At 42.7% G+C, this 22,077-nt stretch overlaps 1 protein-coding gene across 4 annotated transcripts in view; it reads right to left on the minus strand.

The window, feature by feature from the left end:
- Positions 1 to 22,077, minus strand: part of agrn (agrin) — a 258,948-nt gene that overhangs the window by 139,641 nt on the left and 97,230 nt on the right. For all 4 annotated transcript variants that reach the window (XM_086278486.1, XM_086278488.1, XM_086278487.1 and 1 more), the window contains exon 3: positions 15,923 to 15,955. In XM_086278486.1, coding sequence (XP_086134612.1) covers positions 15,923 to 15,955 — 33 coding nt within the window. The remainder of the gene's footprint in view (positions 1 to 15,922; positions 15,956 to 22,077) is intronic.

A 22,077-nucleotide genomic window follows, 5' to 3' on the forward strand; every position in this document is an offset into this window, starting at 1 on the left:
CCCTGTCAAATACGATTCATACCAACTTCACCAGTAAACACAAAGACACACAGCATCTTCAATAGAAAGACAAACACATCTCGCACAGTTCTCCAGCTCTGATATATATATTTTTAATATCCATCTGCCCCGCCACCGAATGTTATTTAATAACTTTCGAGGTGGCGAGGTACACATCTCCAACCTTTCCGCACTTTAGCAGCAATCAATGGCAGGAGAGAACTGAGACTTGTGTTGGCCATGGCAAATATATTTTATATATATTAACAGTTTAAGAGGTCACGCTTTGATTTGACCAAATTTTACCTCATTATTCAGTGCACATTTTATGTTTTGCAAATCAAGATATCACTGTGGAACAGCAGAGGGCAAAATCAAACAATTTTCAGCTGGAAAGCTCCCATAAAGGCAAATGAAATTAGAAGTAATTGACAACGTAATTTCTGTCTTTTTTATTATTTCACACACCGCTCGGTGGGAATGTAGAGTGGATAGGATTTGGTTTTAATTTTAAATGACTCCCTCAGTATGAAAAATAAAATAATAAATGAGAACATTTATGTACCAGTGCTGTCACACTGGCACAATAAAAGGAAGAAAAAGATTGTATTTCACCACAAAGTGTCTGTGGCCTTAAAGGGGCACACCACTGTTTTCATGTGTCAAGTTGACATATTAGTCAGGGGACGCTATTCAGCGTGTGAAAAAAACTGCAGAAAGTCTACTGAACCTCTGCAGGAGCTCTGACAAGTCTGAGAAAATAACCCTAATGATGTCATCATCAGGGTTATTTTAATGATAATAACGATGTTAACAATGTTTAACTTGAGAGCAATTTTTAACTGATCGTCTGCAAACTGGGGGCATGAACTTTGAATTAAAGACCCAGCTGAGCTGCATCACGACAAGTAGTAAGACCGCTGTTTTTTTTCCTTCATCAATCGTGAGCTCCCCAACTTTTCGGAACTGGCTGCCGACCTCTCTATAAGGTCTCATGTAAGTAATGTGACTGACGTGAACGTAAGCACCAGTGGCATTTTATGGCTGCATCAAAGGCAAGTCTGCTGTAAAACACTTTGAAAAATTTAAGGCTTAATGAAACTTCAATCGATGACACGAGCAAATAAATTCACCTCAACGTACCAAGTTGAAATATGGAGATAATGACTTGGAGAGTTTCAAAATGTTCATCCTTAAAAGGACCTTTTGAATATTCCAGCCTAGACAAGCGATCCTACTGAGCAATGTCTCTGCAAGCTCGTCGGACTGAGTTATTATCTCCTAAGGTAGAACAGGTAGTACCGGCCCCGACACGCATACGCACACACGATCCATCTATACACACCTGAGACACACACCATATATTAATCCTTTATTCCATGGAGGTGAGAGTGACGAGTCTAAAATGTTGCACCTGGTATCTTAATAACAGAATACATCCTGCTCATGGTGATCCCCCGTTGGGCCCTTAGGCAGGAGCATATGGCCCCACCATAAAGCCAATGAGACTCTACAGTATATTAGCTTATGCAATGCAGGAGCAATCTTGCATAATCCTTGACTCTCCTTGAGTCCTTATCCCACCATACACAATTGTGATATTTCAAGAATTCTCCCAAAACAAAATGAAGTAAAGCAGGGAAATGATGAAAAGCCTAAGAGGGTATTTGTGAGCACGTACTTCAATTTCTAAAATGCTGACTAGTTTTTGCCTGTTTTGCAGGAGGCTTTGATTTCTTTCAGGTGCTGTTTCAACACTATGCATACCTACTGCATGGCCTCCCAGAGTTTTTCTTACTGAGCACTAGAAAAGCTGCTGCTGCTTCAATATTGTTATTGATGTCTGGTGTTGGATGGTGATTACGGGCGTTTCTTATGTCTTCACACGATTACACTGAGTTTTTATAAATACAAAATATCCAGTAGTGTAAATGAGATGCTTAATCGCGCTAAATGAATGATTCTGTATTAAAAAGACTAAAGTTGTCTTTACATTACAAAGAGTTCCAATTAGTGCCTTATCTTTCGTCAATGGTTTAAAGTTGCATATCTGTGTGGAATACAATATGAAGTGTATTTTTCTCTTGTGTGTCACTGCACCTTCTACCACACAGCAGAAGTTCAAACTGTGAATGCAGATGGTGTGTGTGGTTCAGTTTGTGTGCGTGTGTACCTCAAGGCAAGGAGCAGAGAAATTGTGATCTTTACTTTTGATTCTGCTCACTGATACAGCCTCTGGTCATATTACCCCAGTGCAGTTCATATTGTATGCGTCCACAGTGCAACTGCTTTAAAGAGTGTAATATATCTCCATAAGACAGAGTTTCCAAGTGAGGCGCAGCTCAGTGAGATGGCACAACCTGAGTTATGGCTTCTTTTTCCCACCTGGCCCTACATATGTTTACATTCAGAGTGAGTAAAGCCTTGTTAAATAGCTGGAGTGTGCTACGCTGCTGCTGCTGCTGCTGCAAATATAGTATGAACTCTGGTGTCTCTTTCTTAGCATAACAGGATGGAAGCGCACAGAAGCATCACGGCACAGCTTCGTGCTGAAGTCTGTGTTACATATGTTACCTCCATATGTGAAATTTAGCAAGCCGGACTGATTAAAGAGAGATCTGCTCACACAGTGGTGCGCAAAGCCTTCCATTAGAATAACTCTTGCTATCAGAGACTAATGTGGGAAACAAAAACTGTAATCTTGGCATCAGTATGTAAAAGAAACATGCTGTAAAGGAGGTCTGCTTGACAAAATGTCATGGTCAAATATGTGATGATATGCATCATGGCGGTAAATGCATTTGAGCTGTGCTGTGAAATTACATTTCAAAGTGAAGCACTCATCTTGGATTTCCAAGTAAGGAAGAAAACAAGTCAACAGAGAAGATAAAGAAATCAGGTTTATCTTCCGTCTGTGTTTGCTGTGGTCTTATCAACAGCGTCTTTTCTGCTGCCGTTATCCTATCTGATCTGAAATGTTTTTGATGTCTTTGCCTGATCCCAACCAAGCTCCATCTGTTGAATTTGGCTCACTCAAAATGCCCAAAATAATGGTTTTCCAAGTAGAAGCAACAAAAAAAGCACTGAAAATATTTAAATAAAAATATATGACTATATTTGAAAGACTGCTGCATATCTTTCTTAAAAATACACATCCCCCCCCTGAGGACCAACAGTAAAAACACCATTCAAACTAAAGATTAGAGAGATGGAAGCACAAGCTTTGGTTGGGATTTTTACATCCCATCTGCCGAGCCTCCTTTTCTTGGGAAAAGCGAAAGGTATTACCGTGATAATCCTGTTTTTCATTATGTGCAATATTAGCTGTTTAATCTAGATTAAAAGCCTTTTCCTAAATAAGAGAGAACTGCGAAAAACTGACAGCTCTGCTGTACCTGTGTGCTGCACAGACTTCAGAAGAGTGCTGGGGTAAAGTGAAGTGTGAGATGTCTCTGCTGATTTCTCTCCTGGCTCATTAAAACTTGATGAACCTGAACACTCCCTCTAAAAGCAGCAGCTCTTTGACAGAGCAGGGCTTGCCTCTGTCCATTAGCATAATGTGTTCTGTGACAGAAATGGGTAAGATCATGAAGAAGACAGGATTTAAGAAAGTATGATTTTCTCAAAACCTTCATAGCAAGGGAACGAATAGCTCGCATTTTTCCAATTCCACTATTTTTTTAAGCATCTAATCTGATGATTACCGGTAGCAGCGTGCTAATGAAGACTTTTATTTTCGCAGTGTGCATGTACTGTTTGCCCTATCGAAGGAACTGCTCATAACACAAACTCAAACCTGCAGTTTCCCTTGAGCTGTATGGGGAATTTTAGCGTGTTTGAAATCAGTGTTTTGGTAATTTATTTATTTATATATTAGCATTATTAACAACAATCAAATACTAAATGGACATCATTTTCCTTTATTTACTGTTAATGAATTAATGTATGACTAAACACACTTTTTCTGACAAGGACTAGCTAGTATTGTGTTCGTATGAATTGTTTATGTAAAACGCATCATTTCCTGCACGACAGCAGCTTTTTCCGCAGAGTTCAGAACATCAAATGAAAAACTTTCTACGATTAGATATACACTCAATAATTCAGTACATAAAATCAATGGTGTGCAGACAGGAGCTGCAAAACAGGCATGAATTTATATGAAAATGTTGCAGATTGTGACGTTTAAAAATTTAAAAAGTTTCTCAAAGCTGCATCTAGGGGAGTTAAATATGCATGGCTGTTTGCAAAATTCAACTTCACGGGGACTCTGTGAAAAGCCTCCAAAGACATCAACAGTACCCCCAACCTTCCACTGAACAGCCCTGGATTGGATCATAATTCACCGTGTATCATTGTTTACTCCATATGTGCTAGTGTATACAGCAAAAAAGTCAATTATAATCTGGTTTGGTTTGCATTCATTTGTATTTGGTCATGAGCAGCAGGGAAAGCATAGTTATCGTCTCATACTTAAGTTGGCTTTATGGCACATCCTTTGACAAACACCCTGTTTGTTTACCTGCGCTGGCTAGAGGGTGTGTTGATGCACATTAATGACAATGTGTGTGTGTATGTTTTCAGTCCCTGAAGCTAGCTGCTTCCTCCATTACCATATCTCATCTTTTGCAGGAGGACTACTGTGACCAATCTAAAACTGCCCCAGGAACAGAAGGTGTGTGTCCATGAGTGTGTGTGTGTTTGTTGGCTGCCATTCGGCCCCATCTCTGGTCTGCCTCAGTGCAGGAGCTCCTGACCTGTGCGGCCATCTTTCAGGACTCCTGAACCTGGCTGCCATTCAGATTCTCTTCAGACAGGCTACTCAAGGAGAAGGAAAAAAAACCCCCAAAGGACTGTTATCTGATTGAAAGACAAAAATAGGGAGCTTCATATCATCACCAAACCCAATCCCTGTTCCTCTCAGCTATAATGGAACTGGTTGGTGGGGGCTGGGGAGGTGATTGAATCGTAACGTGGCATCAGATGAACCCAGCATGGTGCTGAAGTAATTGCACATTCTTTTTTTCCCCCCTTTGCTTCTCCTGCTTGCACATAAAAGTCTCATTTTGAACAAAAGGAAATATACTGCCTCTCAGGGGATTGATGTGCGTTACATGGCTCTGAGTCTGAATTAAACTCCACCCCTTTGTAGACATAAATGCCGTGACCACATGCTGTGCTTAAACACAACTCAGGACATACTCCAATGGCCATCCATTCAGCGCGGTGTAACGCAGCCATGCAATCGTTAGCTTGATTTTTGATTGCTATCCACGCTTTATTGAAAGTCAATGGCTGATGTTGGCCTTTGAAAAGACACAGAACAGCTGATCTACTGACTGAGCACTGCAGTGTGGGACCTCCTCAAAAGAGTGCAGGAGAAAGTGCAGCCTATAAGAAGCACCGACTGGAAAACCTGTTTTAATTAAATTTCTCTATCTGCGTCTTACAAACACTCGCACACTCACGTTTACTCTCATACGCACACTGAAGGTGCTAAGTCCCCCCCCCCTCCAAGGGCAAAGGGGAAGGGATTTCAGAGGAAGCAGGGAGAGGGGGGGGAAGGAGGTAAAGGAAGATAAATCGAGAAAGAACTTCAGTTCATGTCAATTCTGAATGATTTTAACTTAATATTCACAGTATGCAGGACGGTGGGAGTGCTTGTATTTAAGTTGCTCCCCTGCCATGCCCTCGCTCTCCCAATTTCTTACCTGCCCGTTTACCTATTTTTCTGCTTTCACTCTCCTTCTCCTTATCTGTATTTTCTTTCGCCATTTCCCCCATCCTTCCTACTTCCTTCCTTTCCTATTGTTTTCTCCCACCCTATTCACTTGACTCTTACTGTTTATTGTTGTTTCTTTTCAGTGGTGTGCTCATTGATTCTTAGATCTGTTACCAATGTGGCTCTCAACAGTTATTGCTCGTGAACCCTTAACTAATGCAAATTCAGGTCTCCTTGTGCCCAGAGTTTACATACAGCAGTGTGAAACAACCAAACAAACAACTGATCTCTGGAATAGTAATAAGTAATAAGAAATATACAAATATTCATTTAATCCTGATCCCTACATTAAGAACTGCTGTTTTCCAAGCTGCTGTCAATGTAAGCGCTAGCACTTCCTTCCTTCGTCCTCCTTTACATACTTCCAGACGGCCTGTGAGCCACTGTTAAACTAAATCTGCTCTCCCACAGCAGCACTGGTGCATCTGCATGCCTCCAATTTCCTCCATCTAAGTACCATGCATGAGTAGCATCCACGACTAATGGACTGAATTAGACACACACTTTTTTCACTCTCAGGAGCCCGTACACATGCATATGTATTGTGCAACATTTGCTGTAGACAAAAATGCAGTGGAATGCTGTAGCCACGGTGGGAGGGTGGGAGTTGGGGGTCGATGCTCGGGGTACTTTGGTACTGTTCCGTATGCGTGTATACAGTATATGGAAGGAAGGGCTGTGTCTGAGGCTTGAGACTGTAGTTTAGTCTCTGGCTGCATATGTGTGTGTGTGTGTTACTTTTCCAGGGAGCAGCATAAAGAGAGGAAATGATAACGAATAGAGCTGCACGGTACTGCAGCTGATTAAACACTGATTTAACCTGTCAGACAGTACCTAAAAAACAGGAATCTAAAACACCGCCACTTATGATTGTGTCCTTGAATCGAGCTACGGCATCTTAATGAAGCGGAGGTGGATCAATCCGATACTTGATTTAGGAAATTACTGCTACTAATATTAAGCTCCAATTTGCAGTGTTGTACTTTTGATTTGAACACTCTGAGATAACTTATTTGTTACTGTAGAAGAAGTTTTTGTAGTGTGCAGTGTGGTAGGAGACAGCTGTGGGAGATAGGAGCTGTCCGACACCAGTGGGAAATGTCACTGCTAATACATATCACATGTGGAGGGACTCACACTAGATGCCTTGTTTCCTACAGGAGTGTGTGCGTGCCTGTGCGAGACGTGAGCTCACTCACAATGAATTTCCACATGTTGACTGCATGTGTGCGCACGTCTCATGAAACTGAATGTTCTGCTGTTATTGGAGACACGACGCGCTGAACCATATATCAAGCAAGACGCAAACGTATAACACACTTTCACTTTGAGGTGCGCTCGCGCCTGTGCTTGCAGTTGTGTCGTTTGTCAACAAAATTAAAAACAACTGTATTGCTACTGGAGCGATGGACACACAATTTTTCATACTGCAGGTGCGACAAATTCACATAAAAATGCATTTCATGGAATATTGACTTTTACCTTTTTTAAAAATATTTAAAGAACTCCAGAGATTTATTGTTGGACTGCCAAAAAGATGTGGTACTAGGATGAGAATCACAACTGCAATAATAATAATGCTACAATAATGCTGAATCCTGTGCGCACGAGTAATAAACCCTTTCAGTATTTCTTTAAATGCTATGAACTGCAATATACTCTTGAAATCACAGATAGACAGACTTAAAAAAAGCTATTTGACTTTCCATAAATGATTTTCTACTTGAGGACAATGGTATAGAAGGTTCATTTTTTAATGTCGCTCACCTGTTTACTTTGCTTTATGCCTTAAACCTACACACATTAAGATTAAGGCAAGCACCGGGCCCGAAGGAAAAAGATATGCGTTCTCTGACTAGTTTGCAAATGGTTGCTGGAAGGTTCTGCAAGTCACTGTTAAATTGATTGCTAAAGCCTTATTCATGCAGGCCTAGAAACCATTCAGTGACCCCATGCCCGCAGCAAGGTAAAAGTGTGTATTCCACCACCGATTGACCAGTGGTAGCTAGAAGTTGCTATCAGTCATTAGCATTAAAATGGTTGCAAAACAGTATGTAGCACTATACCAAAACCTGCTCTCATATTTACAGCAGCCTTGTCTCAATCTGCGTGATGATTAATGATGTTTAATCTGACATTAATCTGTGTGACTAAACTTGCTAGCACCAGCTAATAACTGCACCCTCTCATCCAAATATGGTCACTTGTGAGTCTGTGTCCATTTCTGTATACAGTCTTAGAGTACAACTATCAGCCAATGAGAAAAATTAGTTAAATCCCCTCTTTAAAAACCACTAGTTTACCACCCGCTTCACATTTTAATAGGGAAAAAGTTTTTTGAGTCTCAATATATGTTTAAGATCTTCTTTTTTTCTTCTTCTGCACAACACTTAATTCTGACCTTAAATGGAGTCGGGGCAACCATCCATTTACTGCAAATGAAGCAATGTCCTCAAGCTCAAATAGTACACACAGCACACACGGTCGCAAACACACATACACAGACAGTGTTTGCCTTTAGTGACAACAACCCCTAATTATGGAGTTACAGAGAGCACTAGGGTGCATGAAACTCTAGTGGATAAACAAGCAAAACTGAATGAGTGCAGACATACAGACACACACCAGCACGCCTGTTGGTTATTATTGGAAACCTCTGACATTTTTCAAAGAACTTTCTGTTTTTCCGTGCTCGTCACAGCGCGTGAGTGCAGAAATATGACTGTTCGCCCAACATAAAACCTATTCAAATAAACAAATTACACATTCCGAGGCTTACATGCTCATTCACTGTAATCAGCAAACACAGATAACTTCAATCTTTCTTTCGTTCGAAGACTAAACACAACAGCTAAAGTGTTCAAATTATCCACAATTCTTTGTTCTACTTCTTTTTTCTTTCTTTCTCTCTCTGGTTATGGAAATGCACCAGTGGGCGAATGTGAAGTTGTCAGAACACAAAGCACACTTTATTTGTGCTTCTTTGTGCTGACACATAGGTGTATGGCTAAGAAACAGGGTGAGGTAATGTAATTATTTTAATGTGTAGAAAATAATTTTTCAAAAATACAAACAAAGTCTGGAGGAAATGAATTTGCCTCTAACATGGGCTGACCCAACATATATATAGACACTTTTCCACGTTTCCATACATGTGTATTTAATCTTCATGCTCAGGTCTGCAATTTATGACTCTGTTGATCGTATGAAACTCCAAGCATGGCAGTAAAATTCCTCACTAGATTCATTGTGACTCGCTGCCTATAAAGCACAGAAGCTATTTGATATCTAAAAATGTGAAAGCATGGTTGCTAATATCGTTGATTTTTCAACTTTCAAGTTGTAGAATCATCTACAATTGGCTGTTTTTTGTGCAAGAGACATACCATTAAATCTGAAATCCATCACAATGCTATCTTAAGATGTCGATGCAACAAATTTAATTTATATTACGCATTTAATATGCGGTATCATCCATCAATGTCATTTACGTGGAGCTTTGTGTTCAGCCCTGAGCAACGCTGCAAAGTTCTGAGTAGGCAGTTCATTAGGGAAAAATGTTTTTCATTCAAAAACATGGCTCACGTGCAAAATAACGTCCAGTAAATGAAAGTTGTATGCAAAGACTTTTATGTCTGACTCATGCAACCATACAAATGTAAATACCCCTCAAAAGTCAGCTTTGTTATTATTCTTGCCTCGTACAAGATGTTGTAGGCTCTATGCGACCAGCGAAGGGCAAATCCAGCCATCCCAATTTAGCATTCCCAAAGCATACATGTATAAATACATATGAGATGCATAAATCCTCTATAAATGCATATAAATGCTATTTTAAACTTTAACAAGAGGGTAAACACTGAAATGTTTTATTCTCTTCTATTTTTACCCACTGCCCTGCCTCTGGCTGCAATGTCAGAATATAACATGCAGTATAATATGTCGCCTTCATTTACTCCCCTGCTACAGCATTTGTGTGTGTGTGTGTGTGTGTGTGTGTGTGTGTGTGTGTGTGTGTGTGTGTGTGTGTGTGTGTGTGTACCCATGATTTTCTCCACACAATGAGAAAGAACTGAACAGTAGCATTAAAATGATTCAAGTGATTTAGTCTTTTTCTCTTTGTTTCTCTCTCTGTCTCAATATCTTCTTCCCTCTGTCGCACTCCCTGCTATCATAAATCTTATTAAAGCTCACTGAGAGGGCAGCGATCAACATGCTGTACAGAGCCTCCAACACACACACACACACACACACACACACACACACACACACCTAGATGAAATTCCCACTTCTGTGTGCGTGTTTGGCTGTGTAATGTGAAAAAAAATTGCAGTGCGTAAAATGGTGTCAGTGACATGTTGCTGGCTCATGCGTCAATGTTTTGTAATTGTATCCAGTAGAGCAGAACACATGCATTCAACACACACACACTAACACACACGCAATCTGGTTGATGTCAAGGGTTCCAGGCCAGGACGTCAAATGAAAAGCAGTGATGACAACAAATGTAGGCAAAGAGCAACCCGCTGTTTGTGTGACCTTTCAATAAATCTACTTACACAGAAGGTAAACAAACTACCAACACTTTTACTTACAATATGAGATTGTTGTTCAGTTCACCACATTTTAAAACCATGTGTAGGTGTGAGCTAGTGTTTGTCATCACGCGTTTGTGTTTCAGGGTCACACGGAGGGTGGGATGTTCACAATGGATAGTTTCCAGCCCTCCCTGTGTACGAGCCCCCAAGGAACAGACGCACAACAAACTCAAAATGCAAACTCAAGACACAGGAAGAGCGCACACACGCTGGCATTCCCATGGCACATACACAAACACTCAGATAAAAGCTGATACAAAGTGTAAAATCAGATCTTAGGGGTTCTGTAATGTGTGTGTGTGTGTGTGTGTGTGTGTGTGTGTGTGTGTGTGTGTGTGTGTGTGTGTGTGTGTGTATGGAGTGCATGTGTGTTCATGCACACATCCTGAAGTTCAACTGCAATCTGTAAACAATGTTTCTGGCTGAGTGAAGAAAAACAAGAAGCACAGGGTGGAATGTTCAGGAGAGAGTAAGAGTGTGTGTGTGTGTGTGTGTGTGTGTGTGTGTGTGTGTGTGTGTGTGTGTGTGTGTGTGTGCGTGTGTGTGTCTGACAGAACAAGAGAGAGAGAAAGCGAGCAGTGAACTGCAGATGTCTGGCTCTCACAGCAAACACAGCTTCTGCAGGAAACTAAGACATACAGTATCTGTGCAAACGGTGCAGATATTGTCAGCTGCTGAGCAAAAAGCCTCCTTTAACTTGCACTTCTTAATAAGGGAAACGCTGATTGCGATGCAGGACTCCGCTAATAGCAGGATATCACTGTGCAATATTGCTCTAGAACACATCGACGTGCCGGGCCACTTATTTTCCTCTAATTAACAACCTGACAATGAAATTCGTCGCATTGGTTACACTTACCAAAGTGGTTATTTTCTGACACTGCCACCTAACAATTAAATTAGCGCCTGCCCATCACAGCTTAAAGTGGAGCGTTGACTGCGTCCCGATTTAAAATAACTTGCTGCTGTGTTAATGAGACCAAGCGAGCAGCGCGGCCTTTCACTGCCGCTGAATAGCCACGTTCGCCGTCAACATGCGACCAACACGGAGAGCTCATTTAAAGTGACATTAGCCAATTCTGCATGCTAATTACTTTCAAAATATGACACGGAGCTGGGGAAGGGTGGGCTTTCAGCATCCCTCTGCACTGCCACGCTGAGTGATAAGGGCTTCGATAAGCTGCTTGAAACTATTAATTAGCTGCAATGGATTCTTACAGTCAATGAGGTTTTGTTTATCCTGCTAATGTCACTCCTTCGATTTCATTTTGGAGACTGAGAAGAATGGAAATGTGTTTTGTTTGCTCTTTTACTGCCTGATTTTTAAATCTCCTACTTCATCGTAAAGAATGGGGAAAATAATAAGCAAATTCAAGCCTGCATAGTTTGGATGAATTTTAAACGCGTGACTTCTGGAGCAAAACAAAGAAAGCTGCCACAACTGTGTTAAGTTGTATTGCTACATGCGCCAAAGAGTGCATTTAAAAAAAGAAAAAAGAAAACACTGGATGAACATATGGCATGAATACTTTTGTATTTAATCCTTTCCTTTACTATTTATTTTCCAACAATCAGAGCAGCCATCAGAGATCGAAACCTCTAAATCAGACATGACTTTCAGGGATGCTTGCTGACAAGCTTTCAGATCACAGCCAAAGATAGCTCAGTGTGATGTACATCCACATCAAAGAACTGCTGATCCTCACAAGGTCCAAGGTCCCTGACTAACCTGCATCAACAATCGGTGAGGTTTGCTCCAACAGCTGGGGGACATATCAAAGAATGCCAGCATCACTAACTGTGTCAACAATTACTCTGTGTCATAGGAAATCAAAAGAAAATAGTGCCGCGCTTTACCGCTTCAGCCCACTCATTTCTCGCCTCTCTGGCTAACATTTTTGTTTTTCTCTCTTTGGACGGCTGCTTCTAGCCCATCTTGGTCGATCGATACTGGGAAGCCGAGGTGAGTCGAGGCGGGTCTGTGTGGGAAGGCTGTCAATGATGAATGGTTAGATGCGGGGGTTTTAGGATATTCGGCTAATTCTGATGTCTTTCACCTGCGTTTATCAAAAAATATATTCTGCTTGCTTGTTGCTCACATAAGCATCTATTGAGTCCTGCTGACATGAAGCAGGGTGGGCCGAAGCGAGGCTACAGAGTTCAGCTGTGCAGTTTGAGATGTCTGTGTACTTTTAAAGGGCAACAAACTTCCCGCAGATAAAGTCAAGGCTGCTTGCTTTCCCCAGCAGCCTCAACAACAGCGAGCTAACAAGCTGCGCCCTGTTAAAAGCCGGACATGACAACTCTTCTGTTAAATTATAATCCTAGAGAGGCAACTTTACGGTGTACCTTTGATATCTTGATGTGAGACTTTCTCAGCCGGCAGCCCCGCCCTGGCTAAAAGATGAGGTAGATACTTTGCCTCTGTTGTGTAAAATCTGTGATGTGAAAAGATTTAATTAAGATAGGCCGAGGATTCATAATTAATTCTGCCTCTCTCTGAGTCAGGCTTACTGTCAAGAACACAGGGAAAGGCTCCCAGAATAAATTACAGGAGGGTCGTGTGTGTGTCTGAGGGGGTAATGGGTGTGGAGCCCTTGGTTACTGTACTGTTCTCGCAGAGCCGAAAAGCAGTTGTGTCAGTTCTGGGTAGTGTTCACAAAGTCTAAGTGAGCCCGCCGGCACTTTTTTTTAACAAGCGTCCCACCGTCTTAGATCAAATCACGTTTCAGCCCAGGAGTTTATTTTGACTGTCAGTGAGGAGCATCCTCTGGAGAGAGCTGTCAGTGACAAATGTGAAATGGAAGATTCACAGCGAATGGGCTCTTTCCAGGCAGGCGGTGCTGAACACGGCTGCAGTCACAGGAGACCTCTGAACTGTCTGCGGCTCGACTCTCCCATTACACTTCCTTTATAGTGATGGTCTGGCCTATTTTGAATCTTGTTTGGTCCTTGTTCAGCTACCTAAGCTTGTAATAGGAGGAAACGAAGGGTACATCTCCAGAGAAACACTCATTCTGACACACAGTCTATTTTGTTCAAGTGGCATAACTTAAAAAAAAACCTTCATAAGTCTTAACAGAGACTGCATGTATTATTACCAGTGTCTCCTTTGCATGTCCTTAACAAGCGGATGAGCATTTTCTGTTTTCTCTGCATGTGGTTGCTAACAGCTGGGAGGCAAGCGCCTCATTCGTCAAGAATTTCTCTCATTCAACCCTAATTTCCAAAGTCCAGTATTAATCCCTCAAGCTGCAAATTCTATGAGCTTTTTAGCTTTGGCCAAACACGCAACAACTGTCTTATTATCAGGAGACGACAGGCAATAATGAGTATGGCCAGAGCTGAGCAACTGCTGCGTTGAGCTTTCAAAGAAAGAGCCTAATTAAAGGCTGCTTTGTGACTTTTGTCACTTTTTTTGACTGGTGATTATAGGCCATTCATTGGGGAGGACTCATCAGCTATTTGCGGGTGGCGCACGCCATAAATATCACGTGAGAGCTTTGCTTATGTTGTGCCGAACCCGCATTTTTTCCCCCCCAGTAAGCTCCCAAGATTCTCTCGCTCTAATTTGCAGAACAAATTCCTTTACTTTCTGCAGAATCTCCTCTCGCTAATAAGGTCGTCTCATAAACGGCTTTTCAGAGACAAACTAGGCTGTTTAAAAATGCAGGCTCCTTGGTATCTTTTCTGTGATTTCCTGTAATTAAGTACTGGAGAGAGCGGCGGAGTGAGCGTCCTTGGCATCGAGGACAAGTTCAGTAGAACAAGCTTTGTTCCTTTTGGAGCTGATTTGACTAATGGCAGAGCTATATTAGCCCTCTGCTGGTTTGCAGCATCTTTTAAATCACCCCTCCACTGCTACTAAAACCATACGTCTCCAAAAAGTGGCCTACTGCTGTATTTGGGCCAACTCTAATTGTCTCGCTAATCTCTTCAGCGTTAAATGACCCAGAGAAACTGGGTCCCACAGGGCAGACTTACCCTGCTGATTGGGAACTTTGCTTTTTGTTTTGCTTGGCATATTAAAACAGCATAGGCTGCTGATGGAAAGCCTACAGAACTATTGGAAATGTAATTAAGGGCTAGCAGCAGCTTTTAAACGGTTGACTAGTGCAGAAACAAACTGTGCCCTTCAGACAGCAAAAACTTTAATACATGGGAAATGAGTGGCCCAATCGATAAGGAGGGCGTTATTTCTTTTGTACGGGAAAATTCAATGGAGGACAGAAATGGGCTGTTTCGGTGCCTGCATACTATTTCTCATTTTCCCAGCGGCGAGCCAAATTTTATGGCAATATTTGCTTGAAAAGCAGACAAATAGAGTCCTCTCTGTAAGATATAATCATTTGTCAAGTCAATTTCGTTTGTCATTAAAACAAAAACAAATAGCTGCTGTAAGCTGTGCCGACTGCAATTGAATCTCCAGTGTTTTGTGATGAGGCACAAAAGATGAATAAAAAAAAAAAGAAAACTACACAGCGCATGTACTCCTCAGGTGCTGAGGTGAGGCAGAGTTGAGAAATGCTTCAATCAAGCACAATTATTTGTTGAAACCATTTTGGACTGACAGTGAGCACCCTATTGTCCCTACAATAGGCTGTTCACAATTACATTCATCACAAACCACCTCTTATTTGACGCATTTTTTTTTAAGCTGACATCTTTCACAAACTGCTTTTCCAAACAAGCCGGCCTATGGGGCGAGTGATTGAGCAATTATCAGAAACAGATTCAGCAAACCCATACTGTGGCCTTTTGTCCCCGGCATCAGCCAGCCTTGGGATCATTAGAAACCTTTTCTCTTCGTGTTTTCTCTCTTCAAAACCTCCGGCTTTGTAGCCTGCACACAAGCGGGATGATAAAACACCTTCAGAACTAGTAGGAGTCCATCCCTGGCTATCTGTCAGTGTAGCAAACCCCCCCAAAAAACATCAAAGTCTATCAAACACTATCTCACTGTGCTGCCTCTGATAAATATTCATGATAGAAGCTCGAAAACCAGCTGTTTTTCTCCAATTAAAGTGTGCCGAGATCTACTGTTTTGGAACTAAATTGTTGCTTTTTTTAATTAATGGCTCATGTTACTGCACTAGGAACAACTGAAAAATATTGTACTCATTCCAGAAATGTGCTGGATGAGAACATATGGATAACAAGGTGAGGAAATGGTGCGGCGCAGAGCTTCCGTTACTCACGGCAAAGGGAGGGGTACATCCTATTAGACCTTATCAGAAAGATGTGAATGGCGCTTTGGTAACAGGTATTGAACGTCAGCCCAAGTGGCCATGCAGAGCAGAGCAGATCAAATCAAGTCATCAAAAGATCCTCCTTACATCAAAGCACAGAGCAGGCCTGGCCACGTGCCTGCCATACCAACAGTGCAGAGACAAAAAGCGGGGCAGCCAAAACTGGCAAAGCGGCACAGACGGCTGCCCACTTCAAAGGCAGGGATCTGCTGTCTGCGGTCATTATTCCCAGGCACCCCCCAGAAACCCAGCGGTCAATGAAGGCGAGCGGCGAGAAACCACTGAGGACTTACCATCAACAGTCGGTGCGAAGTGAAGTGGGTTGTCTGAAAAAGATAAAAGAGAAAGAGAGAAATAGGTTTTTAGTTTTGGGGAGATTCAGCGACTTCCCAGGAGTAAAGGGAGTAAATTGAGTTGCTACAAAAAAAAGAAGAGACAGGGCTTGGCGTTTTCATCTAACACATTCTAATGCAATGACTGGGTCCTACAGGAATCCAGCTGAGTTAATAGACACAAGTACATTTCAGCGATAGCGCTATCATCATTGTCATTCATTACATCTATGGTCTATCTGATCTGAACCCCGCTGCATGACTTTTGATATTAGAGCACATGAGAGTTGAGAAGGCAGACGTCTGTTATTGTTTCAGATTCAAAAGTATGAGACAAGATGTGAAATTACACAATACTGATGTCATAGTGTACCTCGGACCCCCACCAGCCCTCATGCAGCTATATGCATAATAAATCAGAATGTTTTCCCTTAATTCATCAAATGACATCATACCGTTGTCCTGGTCAAAACCCAGCAGACCATGACATAAGGCTCGTCGTTTCATGGGAACCATAAAACAAGACCTGCGGTGTCAAATGACTGAGTGTGGAAAATCACTCACAGGGGGAAAAAACTCTCAGGTAACCTGAATCCTTTGCAAATGAGTGCAAACTTGACCAGGCCGTTTGCACTGATTACAAACCCTTATATATAATGAAGATTGATGGAGGTTGGTTCCACATTACTTGACAGGAAAAACAGGGGCTATTGTTAAAAACTGAAACACGGCTAAAACTAACAATTGTTATTACATTGTTGCTTAATCTCATGATTATTTTTCAATTAGATGATCAATTTGTTTAGGAGCCAAAATAAAAAAGGAGTGAAAAAAGCAATTTCCCAAAGCCTTAGGAGATGTTCAGTCTGCAAGCCCAAAATGTGCAATTTCCAATGTTAAACAGCCAATTTCCTGATTTTAGTGGCTATAACCAGGGAAAAAAAGTTTTCTTGCAAAACAATGGCCTATTCATGCTGGGGTAGATTAATTTTCTGTGGCTTGACTAACTGATTAAACATCTGATCATTTAAGTGGTGAACGGAGGACAATCAAGTATACAGGCAGCACACACATATGGTACAAGTGAAGTAAACACACGTCCTGCAGAGTTATACTATGTCAATTAAAAATAACACAGGATCAGTCCTGAGCTACGCGTGCACACGTATACAGAAGGAAGCAGACATGCTCTTTCTTAAAACAATTATTAAATATAATAATAATAAGTAAAGTAGCACAATCAGCTGCCTATTCATTGAGGCCCTCATCCTGTGGAGCACATTCAAATCCACCGTCTTGGACAGCAGCTGTTCTGTTCTCCGCCTGCCGCAGGTTCTAGGTGGTGTGTGCCCAGATTTCATCACTACAACCACTAAACTAGAGACATCGTGGATGGCCAGACAGGAAGGACTGGAGCTAGTTAGTCTGCAGCAACTCAACTTCCAAAATATGATAGATGGAGATTGTTCATTAGTAAATTCACCACAAATGGCGTCTTATTTTCAGACTTATGAAAGGATAAAAGTAAAAAATGACCAGAATGTGTCAACGAAACATGTATTTAGCTAAGCGGAGAGCCCGAGTAAAGTGTGCGCACCAGAAACACTACAGGTCATTACCACCATTAGTACCATTAGTAGCGATCTTTGCCTTAAAAAACTTAGTGTTTTCCTCGAAGAGCATTATGATACACTGGTCAAAGACTGGCCAAGTACTGGCGGTCCAAGCACAACCCAAATGAACCACCATCTGCACTCCAGCAGTCAACTCAACTGTCTGACTCACTAAGCAAAGCCCCAGTGAGTTGTCAGAGCTGCCTGTGCTGAACAAACACAGCAACACACACGGCTGTGCAACCACCCAGCCATGTCTCCAATGCCTCTGCACTGTGAAGGATAATGAGGAAGATAAAACACATCACATCAATTACCCTGCTAACACATTTTTCCGGGGCCCATGTCAACCGATCCACCGAAGCCTTTTATCAGGACTTCTGCGATCCACGTCGGCATCCCGAGACACAGCTGAGTTTTAAATTTAGGCTCACTTAAAATTGCTTGTCAACAGCCGGGGCTTCAGGGGAGAATGCGAAAGTGTGTGTGTGTGTGTGCCAGCGAGCGAGCAAGAGAAAAAAATGAGGAGAGCGAAGAGGAGAGGCGAGGTTGGTGCTAGAGGTGAATAATGAAGTGTCTGGTGAAGCTGTTTCCTAGTCAGTCATGACAGTAGCTGATTTCTATCTGAGGGGATTTCAAGAAAACACATGAAACGGGGGGAGCAGAAATTGGCACGAGGATGATACAGAAGAAGAAGTTGTGCTAAGAGCTGTAAAGGTGCACAGACGCAGACTCTGCTTCCTGTCTTGCATTTGAATGCACGTCTAAACGAGAAGAAACAAACGCACGCCAATAAAAGCGCATTACCGCACACGGAGAATAAGAGAAGACGACAGAGAAGGTGTAGCACAAAGCCAGCTGAGATGCTGGGGGAAAGCTAAATGATTTCTTCACATTTCCATAGCGAAAGCACAAGATAAGGTCTCTCCATAAACATATCAGCCATCTTCATCTCCCTTCGCGCCTCGCAAAGCCTGCGTGAGTTCCCGTGCCTGTGTGAATGTCACAACACGGCCATCATTCAACCTGTATCTTCAGCAAATCAATCCGTGTCTGACTGTGACATTTAGCCATGTGCAGAAGAGGTGTGTGTCTACATCTTTGCATGTGTGTCACCTTCCCCTTTGCTTTGGCTGATGTATAGTCATACCGAATGATGAAGTGAGTGTGTGTCCGCGTTGGCAGGGGGGAAAAAAAGCATTTGGGAGGGGCGGGGGCTACAAACTGTGTGCGTATGTGCGAACATGCTTCACCCCATATGGCGACAACAGAAATTGTGAATCTGAGGTTACACACCCTTCCTCCAATCACACACACACATACACACACACACGTCGCTACTACCAGCACTATCACAATCCCATCCAGCTGTCCTTGTGGCCACATGGCAAGGGCTCTCGGCAGCATAATAGAGACTCTTTCAGCTCATCAATTTCTCCAGTGCACATTTCTTTTCACTCGGTCATCTGAGAGGTGAAGATTGGCTTGCTTTAACTGAGTTTGTATTAAATATAATAGAATCTGTCTGGCTTGAATTGATTTGGGAACACGACGAGGTTAGAAATGAGCCATCCCCATCCTGGTAACTGACACCCGTGAGTTGGAGGAGGACCGAGCAGCAAAGATGACAGGAAGACAATCTTTGACAAATGCCAGGAGAAGCATCCTCAACCGAGGTCTTTGCTTTGTATATGTGAGAACATTCGCCAGCCTGATAGCAGAGAGAAGAGAAATCCAGCAGAAACAGGTGGAATCACAACCGTAGGCCAGAGAGAATTAAAAAAGCCTTTCTCCTCAAAATGTTTCTCAAATAGCACTTTAAATCGCATTTGGCGGTATTAAAATTACTATTACAGTTGCACTTCTTGAACGCGTTTGCTTACTTATTATAATTTGCAGGTGATTATGAGGAGCAAGTCATGCATAAATATTGGCCCACTTTGAAAAGTTGAATAAATTTCACCTTTAGCACGATTTACGCAGGCGGGGCACTCGCAAATAGAAGTGTGCAAGTCTCTGAGAGAGCGAGCAGAATGAATAAGGCTGCGTTAACAAACTGAAGCGGGGAAAACCTGCCCTGGTGTTACCGATGGTGCAAAAAAAAAAAAAAAGGTGGCAGGTGAACGTCTATTTCGGTCATGCGCCTGCTTCTATTGGATCTGAAAATCAGCCCCTATCTGTCATGGGCTTGGCTGAGCATTAGATCAGCCCTACAAGTTGTATGCTTTGGGCTTTTAATGAGCTGCTTTTATTTCAGTGGATTAAAAGAAGAGAATTTTACATTGTGAGGAGATGACGGCGGTCAGAGTTTTCTGGGCCAAAAGATACTTAAAAAAAAAAAAATCCACCAAAGACATTTAATCGCCATTTAATATTTCACTGCGCAGTTCAAAGTAAATGCCAAGGCTTTGGAGGGGAGATAGGAGCAGTCTTAGAAGCCGGCAGATACCGAATCAAGCAAAGGGGGTCGGCGGGGGGGGGGGGGGGGGGCTGTGACTTTAGCTGTTTTGATGTCCCTACTTCAAGCGCAGATAAGGCTGTCATGAGAGTTAAAGGTGATTTTGAAGGGGGCATTTCCTCTGACAAGGACATTTAATGCAAAAATGAGGTAGTATGTGAAATAATAATAAAAATAAATAAGTAAATCATTCCTTCCGAGCTCAATTCTGTAGCAAAGCACTTATGGCAATAAGTCTACTGCGAAACAGTGACCCGTACATTACAGTGGAAAGCAGTACAGTGCAAACAGTTGAGTTGTGTGCTTCAGATTAACAAACGTACAATTATTGAGGAAGAGGAGGACGGCAAAGCCCAGCGTCGATGTGGCCAGCAGGATCAGACAGATGTTGCAGGGGATCATGAAGTAGCGCACCACCAGCGACACTTTGTGCTGGTACCTGCGGTCCCGCTCTTGCGGCGGCGGTGAGGGATAGTGGCACCCGCTCATGCTCCACTCCAATGACCCGCGCCCCTCCAGCGTAGAGGAGACGACGGGACGAGGAGCTCGGCGAGGGGTGCCCAAAGACCCGTTGGAAAAAATGATGGCGGTGGGTTAGGGGTGACAGGTGGTGAAGATAAACTGAAATTTAATACAAAAAAAACAACAACAACAACAACAAAAAAATAGATGGTGGCTGTTTCAGTTGTGGTTCCAGCTGTGCACCGTGGCAGAGACCCCGTGACTGTTTCTGTCAGAGAATTGCAGCAGGAAGCTTTCAGCGGTTTCCAAGCAGCACATTTTTAGAGGTAATAACATCCATTTGGGGAAGAGGACAGGCTGAAGGGACTCCTACAGCCCCCCACCCGTCCACACGACCTCCATTCTCCTGTGGCCGCTGGAACAAAAAACAAACTAATGGGATTCTAATGTGGAAGTATGCTTGTGTGTGTTCTCGTGTGTTTTATACTTACAGAGCAAACGTGTGTGGATTTAATTGGGTGGTGATTAATGTAGCTGAATATGTGCGTTTAGTGCGCTTGTGAGGTGTACAACCTAAACCAGGAATCTGTGCGTTTGGATTGTCAGATATCCAAAGGGGAAAAACTTCCAGAGCAGACAGACGATAAATCCACAGAAGGAATCTTTTCTTTGCTGTGACCCTGATTGATAATTAGCAAAGGAGGAGTGCTCCCCTCTTCTTCTTCTTCTCTTGTCAAACGCCTTTACAACGAATGCCAACGCCTGGCGCTCGCCGAAAACATCATCACAAGTATTTCCCTAAGAGGTGATGGCTGCAGATCTCATTAAGTTTCCTTGTGGCTGTTGCATGCTGGAATATCGGAGCATAAGTGCTCTTATCAGCGATGATCAGCTTCAAACTGCACACAACTTTTTTTTGTATCCACAGGACAGCTTGTTTGCCTGGTTACGGTGCGGTCCGCCGCACACCAAACCCATCCAAATCTGACATCATCACCGGAGCACCTTGCATCTTCCGCCGCGTGATTTGGAGGATGGTTAGAAGGCAGCTGGCTGCCTCTCACTCAACCATATGGAGATGGTCTGTGTTTTCTCTCCCCCGCTTGTCCTGCGTGACTGCCGCTCCTCGCTGGTTCAATACCCTTTTATTCCAATCGAGTCGCATGGAGGGGGGAGAGCAGCTGCCCCCACCTTTACACCTTCTGGAGAGCTGGGGCCAAAAGCAGGTCAAAAGAAGTGGCTGAGAGGAGGGGAAAAAGTTAGAGAGGCGAGCGATCGCCTGCTCAACCTGTCAGTCCACAGCTGTTTGCTTCCTAAGCAGCTACAGAAAATCCAGCGACGCTATGAATGAAAAACCTCATAGAGAGAAAAGGAGAAAAAACCTCCGTGTGGTTGGGAATGAAGCGAGGCGCTCGAGGCGGGGATTTGCTGGGCATTATTTCCTTGTGTCAGAAGCCCGTGAAAAAAATTCCAGCCAAATAATGAGAGGATAAGGCTCTCGCTGACCCTTGTAAGAATTAGGCTGAATTGGCTTCTGCTGTTTTACCTTTCAGAAAAATAACTTGTCCAGCATTGTCTCTCAT

Source organism: Aulonocara sp. 'chitande type north' Nkhata Bay, linkage group LG20 (genome assembly GCF_057382095.1).
Source record: "Aulonocara sp. 'chitande type north' Nkhata Bay isolate Kocher_YH1m ecotype deep benthic linkage group LG20, A_spYH_male_GT1.1, whole genome shotgun sequence".
NCBI classification, from domain to species: Eukaryota; Metazoa; Chordata; class Actinopteri; order Cichliformes; family Cichlidae; genus Aulonocara; species Aulonocara sp. 'chitande type north' Nkhata Bay.